The sequence below is a fragment of the Mastigoproctus giganteus genome, chromosome 2 (assembly GCF_048544385.1).
Source record: "Mastigoproctus giganteus isolate SK-2022 chromosome 2, ASM4854438v1, whole genome shotgun sequence".
Lineage (NCBI taxonomy): Eukaryota > Metazoa > Arthropoda > Arachnida > Uropygi > Thelyphonidae > Mastigoproctus > Mastigoproctus giganteus.
Window position 1 is genome coordinate 168,807,750 of NC_143576.1, and position 24,291 is coordinate 168,832,040.

A 24,291-nucleotide genomic window follows, 5' to 3' on the forward strand; every position below is an offset into this window, starting at 1 on the left:
CTCTGACTTCGGATATTAAATTCCACTATTCTGATTGCCAACAATATCAGATTCTTGGGATTGATCCTTGACAGCAAGTTAAACTTCTTTGATCATTTTTCAGACAGGTAGTACATAAAGTAATATGTACTACCTGTCTGAAAAAGCTGAACATGCTAAGAGCTTTATCTGCCCTGTCTTGGGGAGCAGATCATACAACTTTACTGCTCTTATATAGTTTGTTTGTTTGTTTCAGAATTTATTGGGCGCATCGGCAACTATGGCCATAGTGCGCCATGCATATGGTAACTATGCCTCTTATATAGAGCACTGATTAGATTCCGTTTGGATTATCGTGCCCCTGTTTATGATTCTGCCCTAAAGAGTGTATTACACTGGCTCAATCCTGTACAACACAATGCACTGCAGATTGCTCTTGGTGCTTATAAGACATCTCCAACCTATAGTCTATATATTGAAGCCCATGAGTCCCTCTTTAACTCCACAGAAAAATGTTACTCCTTAAATATGCAGTCAAAATATAAAATTGTTTTCCGCACCCCATTCAGCCATACCTCTTTTATTCACCTTTTCACAATCTCTATAGAAATAAACCAAATAAAATACAACCAACAATCTTATGGCTCCTTGAAATATCACAAAATTGGAATGTTCCTCTCCTGCAGTAGGCAGCAGATAAAGAATTATTCTCACCAACCATGGACTCCCTTTCCTCAACTGACCTGTGATACTTATTTTCTCCAATGGGGAAAGAATCGTCTACCGACTCTGAATGTGCAACAACTTCATGCTAGCCATATTTCAAACTATTTTGACTTCTTACCAATATATACTGATGGTTCCAAATCTCATTGAACTTTTGGAGCAGCAGCAGTGTTTCACTCTGCTATCATATCAGCTTCTCTTCCACCCGAGTACAGCAACTTTTCAGTGGAACTATTTGCAATACAGTTAGCTCTAGAAAATTTGACTCTTCACCCATCTGCAAAATATTTAGTGTACACCGACTCTCTCAGCTCAATTTGAGCAATACAGAATCCCTCTCATAAGGATCATCCTGTTCAAAATCAAATCAGGAATTTGCTGTTGAAAATTGAATATCGTCAACAACTATTGAACTTTTGCTGGATTCCAGCACATTCAGGCATTAAAGGAATTAAACTGGCTGATATTTCTGCTAAAAATCCATCAACTTTAGACTTCACCTCTGTCTTTATTCCAGCCTCTGATTATAATATCATAATTCAAACAGCATACCATGCTCAGTGGACAGCTATGGCATAATGAAACAAATAAACTTTTCCAGTTGAAATAGGACCCAAAATTTTGGCACTCAAGCATTCAGACAGTTTGGTGAGAAGAAGTGGTACTTTCATGGATTAGAATAGGGCATACTCATCTGACTCACTGCCATCTACCCACAGGCGTTGATCCTCCTCAGTGTCCACACTGCTGTGAACCTCTAACAGTCAAACATATTTTGATTGACTGTTCACATTATGAACAACATCGAATTTCAATATTTCATTCTCTTGCTAATCTCTGAGAACCGATAACATTAAATCATATCATTGGTGAGGAGGAAAATATTAATGAACTTTTCTGTTATTTGAAACATATAGGAATGTATAAATGACAGTTATTAGTTTCTGAGCTGAAATAAATTTGAACTGGCTTCATATTAATTATTTTTTAATATTCCTATGACTAGGTGCACTATAGCTATACAGCTTGTGCGCCATTAAACACCCATACCACACACTCACACAAATTGTAATTATTTTTGAACTTAAATTAAACAAAACTTTTTTTTTTTTTTTCAGAAATTTAACAGAAACTTGGGTTCTGTCAGCTTATGCACCACCCATTCTTGTTATGATTCTGGTTAAAACCAAGAGTGCCTTAGCACACGTTTGATTGGACCATAGTTCATGCCCACATGACTACTAAATGTGGTTAATGATTAATTGTAAACTCCTCTGGCTGAATAATCATGCCAAAGTATAAACAGAATATCTTTTATAGTGGTATATGCCTTGCCACAGGCTCTTGAAACTCAGGTTATTTGCTCCAACTATAAGTTTCATCCGAGAAAAATTCTAACCCATGAGCCTTACACAAACCCTCCAGGACCTAATTGATTGACAAGGCTCTCATCATATACTCCCTCCTATCATGTCTGGGCAGAATTGCAGACACTTTCAAATTTAACCCTAACTCATGACTTTTTTTCAACATTGACCTGTGCTTGTTAAGTAAATCTGCAGATCTATTTTTAGTGTCATTAGTGCCAATGCGTACAACAGTATCACCTTTTAAAAGATGATATCTGCTCTACAACATCATTAACTTTTTCCCCATGGCAGACAAGCCTTGGTCCTATTCCATCTATTCTTTTTACACAACATATTACCCATCTCCCTGACAAATAGAATCACTGCCAATAACTAACTCCTGTAGGACCAGCACATTCTGCCTTGGTGGTTGCCACTGTGTTGCCTGATGCACAAGAATGAGCTCTTGCATTGAGCTGGGCAACTGAGAGCTTGATGGGCCCCTCATATTAATTTCTTCGAGGGCATCTACCCTAAATCCCAAGCTCTCATAGACGCCTGTCAGAATGCTGAGTTCATGCCTAATTTATAAACATTCTCTGCACCTAGCACACACAAAGACATCCTCCTTGGCTAGATCATGTTCTGTTCCAGAGAGTTTGGCAAACATTTCACAAGTTGCACATTTTTTTTAGGCTGTGATGTGTTGGAGAATCACCCCTCTAAGTTCTCCCCCAAGTCACAGCACTCCTGCCACTTTGTGGCAGCAGTGCTGGTATAGAGAGTGATATATAAAGTGTCAGAGACAAAACTGCATCACTTGTGAATTTTGCAAATATTGTTTTGCACTGCATTGTGGGTTGCTGTTGTTATTGTTGTTTTTTTTTTTTTTTTTTATTTGATGGTCACGGGCTCGAACCCCGGTCTAATCAAGAAGCGTGTGCTATGCACTGCTGCTCCTGCCCACCTGGCTATGGAGGTGCCATTGTGGGTTGCAGAAATGTTCGAAATGCATTTGTTAGATGGGATATACATATCTCTGTGAATGAAATCCAATAAAAAGACTCCACCTGATATACCTAATTGCCATAAATATCTTCCCAAAGGGTAAAATGCATAATTAATGGAAATATGAGAAATCATGCAAATGGCAATTATGACAACCAAACATACATTTTATTGCATTTACGTGTACAAACTGAAATGAGAAGTTAACGTAATAGTATTATGTACTATAAATCAGCAAAATAAGTCCTCAATATTTTGTTGTTCCTCCTCGAGCTGCAATTACAGCCTTGCAACAATCTGGCATAGAGTTAATCAATTCCTGGATATACATACCACACCCTTACAATGCTCTCCAGCTGAATCTTACTTGTTGGTTTCTTCTGAGCAATTTTAGACGAACATTATGTACCATAAATTTTCAGTAGGGTTCAAATGTGGACTATTGCCTGGCTAGTCCAACACTAATGCCAGCACTTCTGAGGTATGATTACTCTTTAAGGGAGAAAAATGAGGGAAAACATTGGTGTATGTTTTAAGCCTTGTGAGACAAGAAGACAAACTCATCATTAAATCTAAATAGCATAACCAATTTTGCTGTGTGGCAAAGTGCTGAGTTCTGTTAAAAAATGCAGTTTTAGACATCTGTGGTGATCCCTAATAGTGGGTTTCAGGCACTCCTCCAAGATAGCAGTGTAGGTTTCTGCATTCACCATTCCATTAATAAACTTAATTTTCCCCACCCCTTTACTTGTTATGCATCCCCAGACCATCTGACTGGCGGGGAACTTTACAGTCAGTGTTGTGCCTCTGATTTTCGTCTTCTGATATATCGCTTCCCTTCCAAGCCATGCAGGTTGAATTTCGATTCATTAGAAAAGATGACGGTGTCCCATTGCTCTTTTATCCATGAAACGTGCATTTTAGCCCAAGCAAGTCGCTTCTTCCCCATTTGTTGGGTCAACAAGCCATGCAGGTTGAATTTCGATTCATTAGAAAAGATGACGGTGTCCCATTGCTCTTTTATCCATGAAACGTGCATTTTAGCCCAAGCAAGTTGCTTCTTCCCCATTTGTTGGGTCAACAAAGGCTTCTTCTTGGGCCGATATGCAGACCACATTCCAAAAGCCGTCTTTGGAAGGTTCGTGCACTTGTTTCAACACCTCAAAATCCAGTTTTAGATCAGGAGCACTAGCATGGCGATTACAAAGTTTCAAATATTGATCTTGGGAAGGCATAGTCACTTTCTTACGGCCTGATCCAGGTCTTCTCTTCACGTCACTGGTTTAATGCTTTAATTTCAGCACTCGGGATACTGTTGATTGGTGGCAGCCTATTTTATCAGCGATAGCATGCGTAGAAAGCCCTTCCTAGGACAGAGTAACAACTACACCTTTTTTTTATTGGTGTCAACTGTATATATAGATTGTTGCCTTCTCTGTACTAATAAGCGTGTATAACTTTCCAAAACCGTATTTATAGAAACGGCTGATGCAATACCTTGTAATTACTGTATGATGCAATAGAAGTGTTATCTGATGCAATACCTTTGCTTTGTGGCAAACAAAATGACTGTAATCAAACAATATCTTATACATTTCACTACAAATGTTACTTTTTTTAAGGTGATGCAGTTTTTTTTGTCCGCTACTGTATTAAGTGGTGGACAGAAAAAACTGCATCACTTTAAAAAACTCTATAAAAATTAAAAATAACCAGTGTAACTAGAACCATAAGGCTACTTATAAAGTAGAATATAATATAACAATTAAGTAAATAAAATTGAAAGCACTTATCACTTTTTTGGATCCTGTAATTCACTGCTAGAATTTATAAAGAGAGCCAGTGCCCTCTCCAAATCATGAGTTATTTTTGAATTCTTTGTGTTATTTTAATGTAACCCTTTGCTTAAGGGACCAGACTTGTAATACATATTCAAGAATAGGAATAATAATCATTTGAAAAATTAAGAGTTTATTACAGTTATACACAGAGCGTACAAATAAAGAAGAAATATATGAACTTTCGGCTATATGGTAGCCTTCATCAGAATTAAAAATACATGAATGGCAGTTGGAATGAAGATGTGCACTGCCAGGTGCGTGAGACGCGAGGTTTAATTGTTTGTTGACGTCTGTGGCTGTGACGCATGATGACGTGGCCAGCGCTTGTCCAATGATAGAACTACTGACTCTGTGATCGGGTTGACTTGGCAACCACTGTTCCTGTTCAAGGATTTATCCGAAGATTTTATATTTAACGATTCCAACCAGGTACGTTTTAGGTAATGGTGGGATCTGTCTACCACCACGACATCGCGGTGTGGGTCGATGTCGTGGTGGGTTGTCCAGACATGTTCGGCGATAGCTGAGTGTTCTATATCCGCTAAACGGATCGCTCTTTTGTGCTCCGAGAGACGTTTCTCGAGTCGACGTCCAGTCTCTCCAAAGTAGCAGCTAGTGCAGTCACGGCAAGAGATGCGGTAGACCAAACCGCTCTGCAGAAGGGTGGGGACAGGTGTTTTCACGTTGGAAATGAAAGAACGCAGTTTCTTGCCTGGGAGTTGGATGCACTTTATTCCGTGCGTTCTCAGGATTCTACCGATCTGTTGTGACAGGTTGGGGTAGTATGGGATGAATGCCCTCGTGGATGGCTCGTCACTGTTGGTGTTGTAGCTGGTCGTCACGATGTCACGTGTCTGTAGATCACACCTGTCGAGGACGTCAATGGGGTAGCCACACCTCGTAAGGTCTACTTTGACCCTAGTGACCTCTTTGCATCTTTCATCAGCGGAGCTGGAGTGTGTCCAGGCGCGAGTAAGCAAGGTTCAGGCAGTGGAGAGGAGGTGGCCTCGCGCGTGTGCTGACCGGAAGTTGGTGAACTGGCCAGCACACATGGGCTTACGATAAACTGTAGTCCTCAGGTATGTGCCTTCACGTCGGACAAGTGTGTCTAAATATGGTAAGGAGTTGTTCGACTCCAGCTCAATCGTGAATTTTATGAAGGGCGATAGTGAGTTGAGGTATGATAGAAGTCGCTGACCTGAGTCTCTAGGGATGACCACGAACACATCGTCAACATAGCGACACCAAAAGGCGATGTGATCTGGTGCGTGTGCCAACGCACGTCCCTCTAACTCCTCCATCACGATGTTTGCTGTGACCGAGCTGACAGGGGAACCCATGGCCGTGCCATGTATCTGCTGGTAGACTGAGTCATTAAACATGATCGCACCCCCTGTTAAGCACAGTCTGAGGGCGGCGGAAATGTCATCGGGTGTGAGACCAGTTCTTTCGTTGAGGGTTCTATCATTGTCCAAGAGTTGTTTTGCACAAGAAATGGCAAGTTCCACAGGGATGGAGGTAAAGAGCGATATGACGTCGAACGATGCCATAACTTGATCCTGCGAGATGGATACAGTGCGAATCCTCTTTATGAATTCAACACTGTTGGAGACGGTGTGGGTGGTCTTGCCAACTAGAGGAGAAAGAAGTCTCGAGACAAATTTAGACAGCTCGTAAGTCGGTGATCCACAGCAGGATACAATTGGTCTCAGTGGTGTGTCTTCTTTGTGCACTTTCGGTAGGCCGTAAAACCGTGGGATCTGACATCCGGAGGCACGGAGGTGATTACGGGTTGACTGTGTGATCTTCCCTTGTTTCAGCCAACTGTTGATGAGGATATTCACCTCTGATTCCCATCGTTCTAAAACTCTGTTGGGGTTGATGGTCAGGGGTTTGTATACGGTAGTATCTCGTAAAAGTAGTAGCGCTTTCGCCATGTAATCAGTGTGATCCATTACAACCGTACGGCGGCCTTTGTCTGCCAGTAGAATGACGATGGACGAATCCTGTTTCAATGCCTTGAGGGCAGAAAACTGTGTACGGTTGAGGTTAGAAGAGACGGGGCGAGCACGGTGTAGAACTGCTGCAGTCTTCAAGCGGATTGTGTTGGCTACATCTTCTGGGAGGCGTGATAAGCTGGCTTCCACACCTAAGGCGATGTCGGTGATCGGCGGGTGCTTAGGAAGAACGGCAAATGTCATGCCAAGAGTCAATAAGTTTATTTGGTCCGCAGATAACTGTTTGCTGCTTAGGTTCAATACGAAGTCCGTGGAATTAGTGAGAGGGGTATTACGTTGGCTGCGAAATTGACGGGATTCGTTAATCAAATTACAAAACTTACGTTTCTGTCGGGCACAATAAAGATCTGATTCTCTGACGGCCTGGTGACATAAAGTGTTGACCACATCGGTGTAAACGGGATCGGGAATCAGAGTCTTAAGGTCGGCTAGTAGGGTTGCCTTGCTCGCTGAAGCACGTTGTATGTCATGATGGAGGCAGCCGATCCATATACGTAGGGTTTTGAGGCCGAAGTTCCGACAGGCACGTCTCATGCGCTCATTAGAAAACGGTTGTTTGTAGCGAAACCCTTTCGGTATAATCTCGTTAGCTTTGCACCTATGCGCAAACCTCAGGTGTTGTCTACTACGGGCTATAAAGATAAAATCTTTCTGTAGTCTCACGACCATGTCGTATGCTGGTTGGCCAAGAATAGTACGAACATAACGAAACAGGCCTACGCGCTCTGGATTCATTAAGAGTTTATTACAGTTATACACAGAGCGTACAAATAAAGAAGAAATATATGAGCTTTCGGCTATATGGTAGCCTTCATCAGAATTAAAAATACATGAATGGCAGTTGGAATGAAGATGTGCACTGCCAGGTGCGTGAGACGCGAGGTTTAATTGTTTGTTGACGTCTGTGGCTGTGACGCATGATGACGTGGCCAGCGCTTGTCCAATGATAGAACTACTGACTCTGTGATCGGGTTGACTTGGCAACCACTGTTCCTGTTCAAGGATTTATCCGAAGATTTTATATTTAACGATTCCAACCAGGTACGTTTTAGATCCCACCATTACCTAAAACGTACCTGGTTGGAATCGTTAAATATAAAATCTTCGGATAAATCCTTGAACAGGAACAGTGGTTGCCAAGTCAACCCGATCACAGAGTCAGTAGTTCTATCATTGGACAAGCGCTGGCCACGTCATCATGCGTCACAGCCACAGACGTCAACAAACAATTAAACCTCGCGTCTCACGCACCTGGCAGTGCACATCTTCATTCCAACTGCCATTCATGTATTTTTAATTCTGATGAAGGCTACCATATAGCCGAAAGCTCATATATTTCTTCTTTATTTGTACGCTCTGTGTATAACTGTAATAAACTCTTAATGAATCCAGAGCGCGTAGGCCTGTTTCGTTATGTTCGTTATATTTGAAAAATTGTAATTAAAATGTTTTGTTACAGTAGTTTCTTTTATCATAATTCTTTTAGAGCTTTCTTAAACTTTTAGAGCTTTTACAATTAATATTAGTTGAGGCATACGATGCAAGAAAGCAAGCTTATACAGCATCAGCCAAAAAAAAAAATCCTTCCCATTTTGCCCCTCTGGTCACTCCAAATATTTATCTAGTTCACTCTTAAATTATTTAAGCTATCAACTTCCACAACAACAGATAGGAGTCTGTTCCAGCAATCAACTGCCCGCTGGCTAAAGGCAAACTTCTGCACATCCGTTCTACAACTGTCTTTCCTCAGTTTGAATCTATGCTCCCTCAGATTCTTAATCTGAGCAAGCAGAAGTATCTCATCAGCATTGAGCCTGCTCAAACCATTCAAGGTCTTATACACCTCAGTCAGATCACCACACAGGTGCCTGATCTCCAGATGTTGCAACTTGCAGAACTTAAGCCTTTTTTTTGCTGATGCTGCATAAGCTTGCTTTCTTGCATCGTATGCCTCTACTAATGATAATGCTTTCTTCGTAAGTGCACCCCTTTGTTCCCCTCACCAGTCTTGTTGCCCTTCTCTGTACTCGTTCTAGTACAGAGAAGGGCTAAAAATGAAGCCTCCAGACCAGTATGCAGTACTCAAGGTGTGGCCTGACCATTGCCTTATACAAAGGGATAATTACCTCCTTGTCTCTGCAAGCAAAATTCCTATATATCATTGACAAAACTCCATGACTTGCTCTGGCAGCCCATCTTCACCACTTAGAGAACTTCATATCTGACTGGACAATTACCCCCAGGTCTTTTTAATTCTCCACCTCTCTGAGTGTAGTACCACACTGTTGGTATGTTTCTCTTGGGTTACTACTACCCATATGGAGTACCTTGCATTTGTCAGTTTAACTGCATTTTTCTTATATTTTTCTTTATAATTCTTTTTATATGGGTTCCATACGAACTATTATAAGTCGTATGAAGGCTGAGATCAACTGAATCATTGGTCCTTTTTATTATATTATCACCTGTTTTATAAAGATGGTTAATAATAAAATTTTTATGTGGTTCATTGATTGTCATGACAATGCATTTATCACTATTTAATATTAGCCTTTTCTCAGTAACCCATTTATTTAGTCACTTAAATCCTTCTTTAACATTATCAGCATAGGTGACGATAGAAAAGTTATCTATTGATTGAGAGTCAAAGACATCATTAAAAAAAAAAAAAAAAACCAACCAGGAAACATTTAAACAGTGAAATTTACAGATGATATAGAACTGATATGAGTTGGGTTAAATACATGCTATATGAACATAAAACACTAGATGTGAACTACTTCAGCAAATTTCTGAGATGCAAGATATAATAATGCTAATTTAGTAAAGTTACACTTTCCCTAGTCAGATGAGCCAGAGACCATGCATCCCAGCTATTGGCAGGCATTTTGCACAATTATTTCCAATTAGGTACTTTTAAGTCAACCTACATTTTAAATACTCTTAGATCAGTAAACATTGAGAATAAAATCATGTTAGGAATCACTGTCTGAAGTTACGACAGTCATGGGACATCCTATATATATATATATATATATATATATATATATATATATATATTTAGTTATTTATGTATATATACTTATATTATACATAAAAATTTTGCTTTATTAACTTGCCACTAAAAGAAGCTTGAAAGTTCTCTTTTACACAAAATAGTTTTTTGGAACTTTATTTTCGTTTTTAATTATTTCTTCTCTCCTGTTTCAGCCTAAAGAAAGAGTCATTGATATGTCTCCTGAAGAGGTAAAACATATTATGCTAAATTTTATCAAACATTGTATTTCAATTTTTAAGCTTTCTCATTTTTTCAGTTATGAAGTACTGTTTTGTAATATAAGCTGCATCCTTTTTAGATAATATTAAAATATAGATATGCACAGTATCTACCAGTGCACTTGCTGAAGGTAAACATTTCGAGCTGATATGCTGAAACATTTTATGCAGGTGGGCATATGATTGTTTGACTTGCCAAATTTTTTTCCTTGTGAAAAAAAAAAAGAGAGATTTCACTTGTGAAATCTCTAGAGCCGGCACAAGTGCAATTCATAATTGTTAACTGATTTTTCTTCCATAATTCTCCCATTCAAACACAAATAATCAGACACAATTAATGATGTAGATTTAATGATGCACTTTTTTTTAAGTGATATGCCATCCCATGTTTAACAGTTAAGTGCATCAAAATATTTGACACATGTTAGCGTGCAGCCAATTTTGTATACCAATACATTTTTTAAAACTGTGCACTTCATAATCTCATTCTTTATTTTAACATTTTAGTGGATACAAGTATAAATATAATATCTCTTAAAGTTTCTGAATTATATTTTTAAATAAATTTTAAATTAGAAACTTGTAATGGTCAAAAGTCATGAAATTTTAAGAAGTGTACACATACTGGTACTCTTGCGATCAGAACTGAGCAGCTATTCATGTTAATTTTTTCGAACGCATGATGTATAAATTATACACTAGTTTTCAAAACATTAAATTTTGGGGAAAAAACTTGTAGTTTATCATTGACCAATAGATTGTTTGCTGAATGAAAAATAAATGTTATGTGTAGAGTCTTATTGTATTAATTCCAACCTCAATTTCAAAGAGATATTTATTATGATGAGGTTAGACATGGATTAATGAAATAATCAAAATAATATCATAGTGATTTTGACATTCTGACCTCTATGAAGAAATATTATGACAAACCAAAATAAGAAATGAAAGAAAAAAAAAATTAAATCAACTTATAACACCTAGGAATCTCTTATATTCTAAGTAGTATTTTTATTTAAATTAATAAAATAATCTCCACAAACGTTTGTTTTCCTCATAACTACATACACATAAATGAAAAAACATACTATGAAAGTGAGTTTCAAGAAAAAAATAATAAATGAATCAGTTGAATTGGTTGATTATGTAATATAAAAAAAATTGGCAACCATTATTCACTGTAATAATTACACCTACAAACTTTTTTTATATAGGAAAATGGTCAGGCCACACCTCAAGTATTGCCTACAGGTCTGGAGGCCTCATTTTAGGAAGGATGTAGAGCTGCTGGAATGAGTACAGAGAAGGGCAATGAGAAGGGTGAGTGGAACAAAAGGTTGCTGTTACCAAGAAAGACTTAAGTTCTGCTAATTGCAGTGTCTGGAGACTAGGCATCTGCAAGGTGATCTAATTGAGGATAAGTTGAATGGTTTGAGCAGGCTCAATGCTGATGGGATTCTTCCTCTTGCTCAGATTACTCACCTGAGGGAACATAATTCAAATTGAGGAAATACAGTTGTAGAATAGATGTGCAAAAATTTGCCTTTAGCCAACTGGTGGTTGATGGTTGGAACAAACTTCCATCTGTTCTAGTGGAGGTCGAAAACTTAAATGAATTCGAAAAATAAATTTAATAAAACTTAAATAAAAACTAGACAAGCAATCAGAGTGAATGGATGGGTGAAATGGGAGATTTTTTTTTTTGGCTGATGAACCAAAGTTATTTGTTCTTTGGTTCTGAAAATGAAATTCACTGTAATTGGTTGCTTACTCAGCTTTTTTATTGATTATTATTGTGCGTGCACGCGCGCGCACACACACACACACACATACACACTAATTTCAGTTAATTAGCATATAATAAATAACACAAATTAGTTGAGGCATAAGATGCAAGAATGCAAGCTTATATAGCTTCAGCCAAAAAAAAAAAACCTTCCCATTTAACCCCCCCATCACTCCAAATGTTTATCTAGTTCAGTCTTAAATTTATTTAAGCTATCAACTTCCACAACAGCAGATGGAAATCTGTTCTACAGCTGTCTTTCCTCAATATGGATCTATGCCACTCCCCAGGTTCTTAATCTGAGCAAGCGGACGTATCCCATCAGCATTGAACCTGCTCAAACCATTCAAGGCCTTATACACCTCAATCAGATCACCTCACAGGTGCCTAGTCTCCAGATGCTGCAACTTGCAGAACTTAAGAGCACCCCTTTGTTCCTCTCACCAATCTTGTTGCCCTTCTCTTTACTTGTTCTGGGAACTCTACATCCTTCCTAAAATGAGGCCTCCAGACCTGTATGCAGTACTCAAGGTGTGGCCTGCCCATTGCCTTATACAAGGGTATAATCACCTTCTTGTCTCTGTTAGCAAAATTTCTATATATCATTGACAAAACTCCGTGACCTGCTCTGGCAGCCCATCTGCACTGCTCAGGGAACTTCATATCTAACTGCACAATTACCCCCAGGTCTTTTTCATTCTCCACCTCCTGGAGCGTAGTTGGTACTTTTCTCTTGAGTTACTGCTACCCATATGCAGTACTTTGTATTTGTCAATGTTAAACTTTAGTTGCTACTTCTCAGCCCATCTGCCTAACTTTTCTAGATCCTGTTGTAGTAGCATACTGTCTTTACTGTCATTAAAATCTCTGCCAACCTTTGTTATCATCTGCAAACTTGGACATTAAGCCTGATATACCATCATTGATATCATTGATAAATGCACAAAACAACAATGGGCCCAGCACCAAACCATGGGAGACTCCACTAATAACATTAGTCCACGTAGAACAGTGTCCATCTATTACCATTCTCTGCCATCTCCCACTCAACCATCCCTTTATCCATTGCAGCAACTTGCTCTTAATACCATACTGCTCCAATTTGTAAAGCAGTCTTCCATGTGCAACACTATCAAAAGCCTTCCTGAAATCCAAGTATATAATATCAAAATTATTTTTTGCATCTATTTCCTTTGTAACTATATAAATGACTTTATTTAGAACATTTAATTTTGTCAGTTTCATTTTAGTTATGGATAATTAAATCATTTACTAGTCTGTTTATCATTTTTGCTCACATAGAATTTTTATCCCTCCTCTCTTTAATGGGCCAGAACCTTCACTTTTTAAATTTCATCATATAGCACTGCTGCAAACAGCAAGAAATTTTATTCCTTAAAAAAATTATCATACAATCAACGTAATGCCTAGGAAAATTTTGACCAGTATTCCAAGGGGAAATCTGCATATACTAACAAACTTCGTATGTAGCTACTTAAGTAACCAGCCATTTCTCACTGCCGAATGAACATGATATGTGATGACACATGAAAATTGTCATCATCCCTCAGTAAAAAAGCTGGGCACTGCTATCACTGAAGCAGTTATCAAAGTGATTTCAAACATCATTTAGTGTTTTTATTGAAGTACAGGAATATTGAATGTTGAATGTTCATGGACCTCCATTACAAAAAAAATGTTGTATGAATAAGGTACATGATACAAATCTGAAACAATTTCCAAGTGATAGAGGATATCTTCATGTTTTTATGCACCAATTAAAAAATGTGCATGCTTCAGTAGATGGTAGTATAATCAAAGATGTAATAATGGAGAAATTAAAAAAAAATCCATTCTCTTGGTTTTGTCATGAAATTCTGTACAAGCTGTAACACATATAGCTTCATCCTCAGATGACAATGTAACATATTACATGCTATTGACCCTGACATGTTAAGCTCACAACTGGGCATGTCATATGGATTTCCCTGAGTATTGCATATGACTTCCTCAAACCAGATCTGCTGTGCCCTCTCCGACTTTTGTTCACCCAACACATTTGCCACGATGATTGCACAAACAGGCATCTTTTATGAATATTTTGTACCACTGAAGATTAGTAGGTCAATTCAATGGCTTCCTTTTAAACTGTGCTCAAAATTTACACATAACAGCAGTGGCAGAATGCGGCTTGTTGAACTAAAGTATACACTTTGTCTTCTTGGGATTTTTCTAGTTGGTGACTAAAAACTTGAAGATATCCTCTGTCATGTTTAGAAGATATCCTCTGTCTATACACTAATAAAGTATATCTGGTTTCAGATTTGTATTGTATATCTTATTTTCACAATAGTTATTTCCACAAGGTTTCCACAAGGTCCTTGAGGTTGTCACAGACATTCTCTCAGATATGCCAGACAAGCTGTTCTTGCTACCTGGGAGTCTAAAATGCTGATGGAACTGATATTCGGGTGTCACTCAAGTCAAAGTGGACCCAATTTCGGTGAAGTCCGGACGGTCTATGACAGCCAAATCCTCTGCTTGCACCTTCACGATGGTGGGACTGTTAGTAATCCTGGGTATAACCTTCATGCACAAGTACATGGTGGGTGACCACCCAGGTGCGAACCAACGTAAGCAGGGGTCGAGGTGTGGCGCCCACACCACATGGAGGAACGCCGCCCCTCTATGTTACCAGGCAGTACTAGGTGGTAGATGACTCTCATCAACCGGTGAAATACCACCACTTTGCTTATTGGAGGCTTGAAGTGGTGGAACCCATGTTTAGTCTCTAGAGCTAAGTTCCGGTCAACCCTTCCCTATCTCTTCCATCATGCAGTATGATTGATGATTTTTGAGGTTATGATGAATGTCGTGGCGAGATCCAATATTCCTTACATTTCGAGGGTACAGCTCTAAAACGGTGTTCGCAGGCCGGCCGCTAGTTAGTACACCGGACTGAACCTATTGGTAACTCTCTAGGAAGCTTCCGGATCAGCTAGTGTATAATCTTGCTACCTCTACTCTGCCAGATAGTGACTGGAGGGAGTCCGAGTAGTGTGTATGCGGGGAGCATTGTCGAGGCCACGTTATGTCAAGGATCTGGGTATATTCTTACCACATGTACGCCATATCCAAAAATTTCATTACTTCATACAGCATGTCCCACCCACTTTTTCTTACTATTGAATACACCATGAATTGTCAAAATAATAGAGCAAGCTTATCTGCGAAAAGATCTAAACCTCCCAAGGACTTCCTAATTCATTTCACAAATATACGTGGTCTCAATTCTAATCTCAACGATGTCCATTTCCACTTGCAGTCTTCCAAACCCCATGTACTTTTTCTGACTGAATCTCAGTTATCAGTTGATTCAACTACTGCTCATCTCAGATGTCCAAATTATTTGCTGTATGATTCCTTTCGCCTCAAAGGTGGTACTTGTGCATATGTCCGTTCTGATATTCCCTGTCAGAGACTTGGCAATTTGGAATCTCCTCTCTTTGATCTTCTCTGGCTTAAAATCTCTCTACCTCATTGTGTAAAATTCATCTGTTGTCTCTACCATTCTCCCAACTCCACTAATCACTTGGAGCTCTTTGACTTCCTCTCTTTGCAACTTGACTTTCTCCAGTCCAACTTTCCTAACAGTGAGGTAATTTTCCTTGGTGATTTTAATGTTCACAACTCCAGCTGGCTTCCGTTTTCTAGTCACACCGACCCAGCAGGTCGAGATGCTGAGGCTTTTGCAATTACTAATGACCTAGCACAGATTGTTCATTTACCTACAAGAATACCGGACAATCCTAATCATACAGCCAATACGCTTGATCTTTTTCTCACAAACAACCCTTCTAAGTACAAGGTTGAAGTGAGAGGTCCTTTAGGCACTTCAGATCACAACTTGGTGATTGTCTCTTCTCCAATGGAACCTTTATCTCATGCCTATTCCCAACCTCGTATTGTTTGGCATTACAAGAATGCAAAATGGGATGACCTGCGAGACTTCTTTTCTTCTTTTCCTTGGTCTGATTACTGTTTCAAAACTTCTGATGTCAACGTTTGCTCAGATCGTGTCAGTGAAATTATTCTTGCAGGAATGGAATCCTTTATCCCACACTCCACTTTAAAATCTCGTCCTTTATCTAAACCTTGGTTTTCCAATAAATGTGCTAAGGCTGTCCAAGAGAAGAACGTTGCATATCGTAATTGGCTTGTTTCTAATTCTTCAGTTTCATTTTCTGCCTACACCAAAGCTCGCAACAATTGTAAAGCAGTTATTAATCAGTCCAAACTAGAGTTTGAACAGGCTAAGAGTAGAAAACTTGCTTCTTGCCCTAATGGTAGCCGAGCATTCTGGTCTCTTGCCAAAGCTATTGGCCGCAACTTTTGCCCATCTCTGCTCCCACCTCTGTCCAAACCAGATGGTTCTGTTGTCACTTCAGCCAAGGATAAAGCTGACCTGCTAGCATCCCATTTTTCTTCGAGCTCATGTATTAATGATCTTGGTAAAACACCTCCCACCATTCCTAACACGCTCCATTCAATGCCTCCTGTGGTCTTCCGTCAAAAGGATATCAGAAGGATTTTGATGAATCTTGATGCTAAGAAAGCTCCAGGTCCTGATGGTATTTCTCCACTTGTTCTCAAAACCTGTGCTCCTGAACTTACTCCTATTCTTTGCCGCCTTTTTTCACTTTCTTATTCCAAAGGTGTTTTTCCTTCTGCTTGGAAATTTGCTCATATCCAGCCAGTTCCTAAAAAGGGTGACAAATCCCTCCCATCCAATTATCGTCCCATTGCAATTACTTCTACTCTTTCTAAAGTAATGGAGAAATCAATTAACCGCCAACTCTTAAACTACCTAGAAACCTTCCGTCTGATCAATGATCGCCAGTATGGATTCCGTCAGTGTCGATCCACTGGTGATATTCTGGCTTATGTTACCCATTTATGGACTAATTCAATGGAAAGGTTCGGTGAAACACAAGTAGTTACTCTTGACATCTCAAAGGCTTTTGATCGTGTTTGGCATAAAGGTCTTCTAAACAAGCTTCCATCTTATGGTTTGCCAACTGTTTTTAGTAATTGGTTATCCAGTTTTCTCTCTGATCGCTCACTGAGGGTGATGGTAGATGGCTCTCTGTCTTCTAACTTCTCCACTAATGCCGGTGTCCCCCAAGGTTCAGTTCTTTCCCCCACTCTTTTCCTCTTGTATATCAATGACCTTTTTCCATTGACTGGAAATCCTATCCATAGTTTTGCCGATGATAGCACATTGCATTCAACTTTCCATTTTGAGAAACCTTGTCCAGCTCAATCAGCTTCAAGTTCTCGAAAATCTGCTGCCAATTCCTTAAATGCCGATCTTCAGGTAATTCTCCAGTGGGGCAAAGACAACTTAGTTGATTTCAACCCTTCTAAAACTCAATCTTGTCTTATATCTCGCAAAAAGGATTCTTCTGCTCCTATGCTTATCTTTAGTGACACTCCGATTTCTAGGCAAAATGATATATCTCTTTTGGGGATTACCCTGACTTCTAATCTCTCTTGGCACAAGCACATTACAAATATTGCTTCCTCTGCATCTAAAAAACTTGGTTTTCTCTTTCGCTCTCGGCGTTACTTTTCTCCCAAACAGCTGCTCACTCTGTATAAATCGCAAATCCGCCCTGCCATGGAATATTGTTCCCACATCTGGGGTGGTGCCCCCAAAACCTCTCTCAGGCTTCTTGATTCCATTCAGAAGAGGGCAGTTAGGTTAATTAATGATTCATCTCTAACAGAGTCTCTCCACTCGCTTTCTCATAGACGCACTGTTTCTGCTGCATGCCTCTTCTACAGATACTTCCATGGGCACTGTTCTTCTGAATTGGCTTCTATAATTCCCGCTCTCTCTTTCAAAACAGTCCGAACACGTGCCGCCACCAGCCAACATCCATTTACTGTCCAACTTCAAACCCACAGAACCAACTTTTCATCTTCCTCATTTATTCATTCAACTGCCGTTTTCTGGAACAACCTTCCTTCATACGTATTTCCTGAAAATTACAATCTACAGAAGTTCAAGTCCAATATCAACAAATATCTTCTTTCGTCTTCTCAACCTCCAACCCAAGCACGGTACCAAGTACTATAGGTTATAATACCTCTCGTGTTTGGGGTTCTCATAAAAAAAAAAAAAAAAAAAAGTTATGTAAAAGAAGGTTTGGATACCTTGTACTTGCTACAGTACTCCTTTTTTATACACACACACACACACACACACACACACATATATATATATATATATATAGGGTGTTTATAAATGGCAGGAACACTTTCAGTGATTTATTACACAAAGACTAGGACAGATATCAGTGTCATATATATACCTTGTGAAAGAGAAAATGTCAAAGTTGTTTTTACATCACATCACTTTGCAACAATTCAATGTGGGAACCATGTTTGACATGGCAATTGAACTCTTGACATACCCTGTCCAGCATATCCTGTGTGACCATGGTGGTAGCTTTTTCAATTCTCTGCTTTACTTCCTAGATGTCATGTGGCAAAGGTGGTACATAAACACGATCCTTTATGTAGCCCACAAGAAGAAATCACACAGAGTTAAGTCCGGTGATCTTGGCAGCCATTTCAAGAAATATTCATCCCTGTCTCCAGCTCGGTGTTAAGGTAGGCCCAAACGACGTCATTATGGAAATGGGGAGGGACCCCATTTTGCTGGTAAATAAAGTCATAACTACCTTCCTGAATTTGAGGCATCAACCATTGCTGCAGCATATCGAGGTAGGATTGCCCAGTTACAGTGCCCTTGGCAAAGAAGAAAGATCCATACAGTTTTCGACATGACAAGGTGCAGAAAACATTCACCTTTGGTGAATCACGCTCATATTCAATAATTATCTCTTCAGGATTCTGGGTGATTCAACAATTGTGTTGGTTGACCTTCCCATTGGTGTGAAATGTGGCCTCATCGCTAAACACTATGCAATTAAAGAAGTCATCGTGTTCTTCTGTCAGTCCTTGCAGTTCACAACAAAATTGGAAACGCTTCTGGTGGTGAATGATGGAATTACACGCCTCAGCAGTAACAACTGGGAAACTTTCATGTTTTCTCTTTCACATGGTATAAATAAGTAAATGGTATCTCTCTTACTCCACGTGCAATAAATTATTGAAAGTGTTCCCACCATTTATAGACACCCTGTGTGTGTGTGTGTGTGTGTGTGTGTGTGTGTGTGTGTGTGTGTGTGTGTGTGTGTGTGTGTGTGTGTGTGTGTGTGTGTGTGTGTGTGTTGGAAACAGCATTTCTCAGTTTGGTAATTTTATTTGTTTTCTAAGTGATGTGAATAGTGGAACTGCATCAGACAGACCAAATAAGTTTGTAAACATTCCTTAGTTGACAGTGTAACAACACATTGTGCCATCTGGTCTGTGAGTAATCCATGGCTATTACAAGTCTAATTAGTATTACTGTAATGAACTTGATCTTCACTTTCCTTCATTACAAAAGCTTATTGACCAGTGAAAATGTGCATCAATGACTCTTGAAAGTATCCTATCTAGTTAGAATGAAAATGCCGAAAGGACATATTAAAGTGTCCATGCCCATATTAGAGTATGTTTTGGAGAGATCGTCTAAAGATATAAGACTTTTCAAGCCCCTAAAGAAAAAATCATCAATGAAACACAGTTTAACTGTATATTTTGTAGGGATACAACTCCTGCAAACCACAGTTACTTGAAAATTACAAAATTAAAGAAAATACAGAAAGAATCGATGAGAAAAACAAGACTATTTTTTGTAGCATCACATTCAATTGAAACTTGTCTTCCTTGGAAATTCCATTCCTCTGCTTACTGCCACAAGACAGATTCAAATGCAGATGTCTTTGTAGGAGGCATTTCACATTAGATTGCTTCCAATAACAAACAGAAAAAAATTCTTCTAACATCCAGATGATATATAGGTATTAAGAATTGATCCAACCCCTAGATCCTGACTGATCAGAATTGAATCCAAACCATCCAACATAGTTCATTGCTCTAATATTTCTGTTCCCCTCCCTAGGTCACATTTAAGATAAAAAAAGAATTGCTGAGAAATACTAAAATGCTATGAGGGTGGTTCAATAAAGAATCACCCTCACCTACATCCACATATCGCAGAGTCATGATATTTAGTGTGTAGCATCATACATATATTTCTGTACTAAAGGTGTAAAATTTCAGTCCTGTGTCTTAATTTGTTTTTCTCTAACAGAGCTGAACGTGTGACGAAGTAGCATCATGGACAAAGTTGAAACCAGAGCTGTAATCCAGTATCTGTTCTTGAAGGGGAAATCTAAAGAAATCCATGAGGAGATGATTACTGTATATAAGGATGAAGCCCCATCCTATGGCATTGCGAAGCACTGGCATAGACAGTTTAGGTGTGGTCGAACATCAGTAGAATCTGAGCCCATTCCAGGTCATCCCCGTTCAGCCATTGATGACAGCATGATCAGAAAAGTGGAGTCGTTAATCATGGAAGATCGCCAGATATCTGTGCGTGAATTTTCCCACAAGGTGAAAATTAGTGTGGGCTCTGTTGAAACAGTCCTTCCTGACTAACTCCATTTATGAAATTGGGTGCAAGATGGATTCCCCGATTATTGACTGGTTTTCAGAAGACTGATCGATAACAGAAATCACAAGAGTTGTTAGCCCTGTGCCAAAAAAATGAGGAAGACTTTTTCTCTTGTCTAATCACTCAGGATGAAAGTTGGATACACCATTTCGACCCTGAAAGTAAAAAAAAACAGTCCATGGAATGGCAACATCATGGTTCCCACTCCACAAGAAGGCAAGGGTCCAAGTGTCAGCAGGAAAGGTCTTGCTGACAGTGTTTTGGGATGAGAAAGGTGTAATAATGACTGATTACTTTGGTTTTGTTTTTTTTTTTTAGGAGCATTAGCAGCTAAGGCCATATTGCTCTGAGGATATGCGGTGGTCATTCCCTGACCTTTCCGTATTTGGTGCTCACGGGCTCGAACCCCGGTCTAATCAAGAAGCGTGTGCTACGCACTGCCGCTCCTGCCCACCTGGCTACAGAGGTGCCTGACTGATTACCTGCCGAAAGGTAGAACAATTACAGGTGCCTATTATGCCACTTTACTCACAAAATTACGGGAGAAAATCAAAACATGTAGGCATGGCATGCTGTCCAAAGGTGTGAGAATGCTTCAAGACAGTGCCCCAGTTCACACTTCTGAAATTGCAACAACACAAGCGGCCACTTGTGATATGAAATACTGCCCCATCCAGCCTACTCACCCAGTCTTGCACCATCGAATGTCATCTTGTTTCCTTCCCTCAAACATTTCTTTGAGAGACCCACTTCCCTGATGATGAGACATTCATTTCTGCAACAGAGTCATGGTTCAAAAGCCAACCTCACCACTTCTACAAAAATGGTAATCAATGGGAAAAATGTGTAAATCTGCACAGTGGCTATGTAGTAGTGGCATGTGATGCAACATCAGCTAAAAAAAAAAAAAAAAATTTCACACAACCATTCCCTTTAAATGTTTGTCTAGTTCCTCCTTAAATTTATTTAACCTATCAACTTTCACAACGACAGATGAAAGTTTGTTCCAGCAATTAACCACCTGCTGTCTAAAGGCAAATTTCTGCATATCTATTGTACATCTGTCTTTCCTTAATTTGAATTTATGCCCCCTTAGATTCGTAATCTGAACAAGTGGAAGAATCCCTTCAGAATTCAGCGTGCTCAACCCGTTCAAGGCCTTATACACCTCAATCATATCGCCATGCTGCAGGTGCCTAGTTTCCAGCCATTGCAATTTGCAGAACTTAAGCCCCACTTGGTAAGAGGATCCCTTCATTCCCCTCACCAATCTTGTTGCCCTTCTCTGTACATGCTCAAGCAAATCTACGTCCTTCCTAAAACGAGGCCTCCAGACCTGTATGCAGTACTCAAGGCGTGGCCTGACCATTGCCTTATACAGAGGTACAATCACCTCCTTTTCTCTGCTAGAAAAATTCCTATTTATCATTGACAAAACCTCATGTAGAGGAGGACTAAAACCTGTGCCAAGAATCAACAGGCTAGCATCTCTGCAGCTAGGTCAGGGCAATTCTTTATTGAACCACCCTCGTATTTTGCCCATTCAAAGTTCAATAACCTGAAATTTACACATTGAATTACTAATTTTTTACATGATTTAACATGAAGCAGTAAGGAATTACTGCTTCGTATTTTGCAGTCTTAGTGTAGTATTGTGATGTTATGTTTGCTGTTTCTTCACAGATGGTTTTGTGTTTTCTTTTTTGTTTTTTACAATGAATGAATATTTCATGTTAGTTTAATATTTGTTAATTTTTAATGTTTGAATCATTGTTGTTTCTTTATCAAATCACTGAAGAAGTAAGAAAAGACATTTTTTAAAATAAGAAATGACTATAGTTTCAAAATGTGTGGTGCCGTTATTGTCTATTGTAATAATTATTTCCCTTACCAAAAGATCTTTTGTCCAAGTGTATATCAATAGTTGAAATAAATTCACTACCCGCTACATAGTTAAGCATATCATAATTTCATCAGATCGTCGTTATTTTTCTGCATGTTGAATTTCAGAGATTATAATTTTTTTGTACTTTAGCAACTGGCTTGGGAAGAAGAGCAGCTTGATGTCCCTGTAGATTTCATCACATGCCACATTGATCCAGCTCCCTTCCAGTTGGTGGAGAGAACTTCTCTCATTAAGGTAATTCTGTTTACGTTATATGCATATATATATTTTTTTCCCCCACAGGTTGCAGTAGGAGTTTATAGTCATTAGAAATTTTCCCCCATGTCCTCCTTTACTTTTTATAATAGAAAATAAAGAAAAAAAAATATATGTATATACTGAAATACTTTCATTATTTGTTTTGAAAAGAGGAAATTTATATACTTCTGAACAGTGTGTGTTAACTGCCATTACCATACATTATTGCTTCTCTAGTTAATATTGTGGATTTCTCTGATATAATTTTTGTTTTTCATCACCATCATTAATTGGAATTAGAATTAGGAGTCTGTAGAAAAATCAATTATACTCACAATGTTGTGAGTATAAAAAAATGAATTTTTCAAAGTTTTTTCGTGTCTACTTGCATAATTTGTGGGGGGGGGGGGTCGTATGTGGTCTGTTAACTGGTGGAGTGGAAAGTATTGTCATGCCACCCTATTGCTAGTTTAAAATATATTTTTCAAACTGGATTTTGCTTTCCTCCTGCTAAAATTTAATACAAACCTGAGAGGGCATACTCTGGAATTGAGGAGAGACAGTTGTTGAATAGATGTGCTGAAATTCAGCTTTAGCCAGCGGGTAGTTGATTGTTGGAACAAACTTCCATCTGTTGTTGTGGAAGTTTGATAGCTTAAATAAATTCAAGGAAGAAGTGGACAAACTTTTGGAGCAAATGGATTGGTGAAACGGGAAGTTTTTTTTTTTGGCTGATACTGAATAAGCTTGCTTTCTTGCATCATATTCCTCTACTAATGCTAATGCTAAAAATCAAAAGCCTGAACCTATGGTTTACATAATGTATTTTTGGTATATCCTTGAAAAGAATTACATGAGTGTATACACCCTAACATAACATTTGAGCCTCATGTTGAAGAAGGTATCTCTGATTCAATGAATAAATAAAATGAATAAGCAGTACTTATTAATTTTATTTCTTAATTTTTTAAAATAATAATTGGAAATTTTTACAAATGTGTTTTGGTCACTAAAATTACTCAGGTTTTAATTGGGAAAAAAAAAAAAAGAAAGACGTGTATTAATTATACCTAAATTTTAAGAAAAATGTTGGAAATAGAAAATAGAAACACAAAACAACTGATCTCCTCAAAATTTAAGTTTGGGCAAGCATAATTTGCGTGACCTTTTACAGCACTTCAACAGAACAACTTGAGCAGTAATAGCCTTCTTTGGTCCTTATCTATTCTTGCACATGTATTGTTCCTGAGAAATTTCAATTTCAAATGGATGTCTGCTAAATTCATTAGGGAAGAAAAAATAACCATTTACCAGTGTATACTGTTCTGGCTGATATCATACTTAACACACAACTTGTCCAACTATTTAACCCCCCACCCCCCTTGTAGAATTGTACTGGCCTCTTTTGGTAATATAGGATATTATTGTGATACCTTCCTGGAATACAAAAATACTATGGTTAACTGATCTTTGTCAAAAAATCAGTCAAAATAAAAAAATAAAATTAAATTAAATTTCTTAAAATAAAAA

General features: G+C 38.7%; 1 protein-coding gene across 4 annotated transcripts in view; it reads left to right on the plus strand.

Annotated features, from left to right (window-relative positions):
* LOC150089733 (chloride channel protein 2-like) overlaps positions 1-24,291 on the plus strand; it is a 564,677-nt gene that overhangs the window by 510,284 nt on the left and 30,102 nt on the right. For all 4 annotated transcript variants that reach the window (XM_090368771.1, XM_090368772.1, XM_090368774.1 and 1 more), the window contains 2 exons: positions 10,132-10,167; positions 22,654-22,758. In XM_090368771.1, the coding sequence (XP_090224897.1) occupies positions 10,132-10,167; positions 22,654-22,758 (141 nt within the window). The remainder of the gene's footprint in view (positions 1-10,131; positions 10,168-22,653; positions 22,759-24,291) is intronic.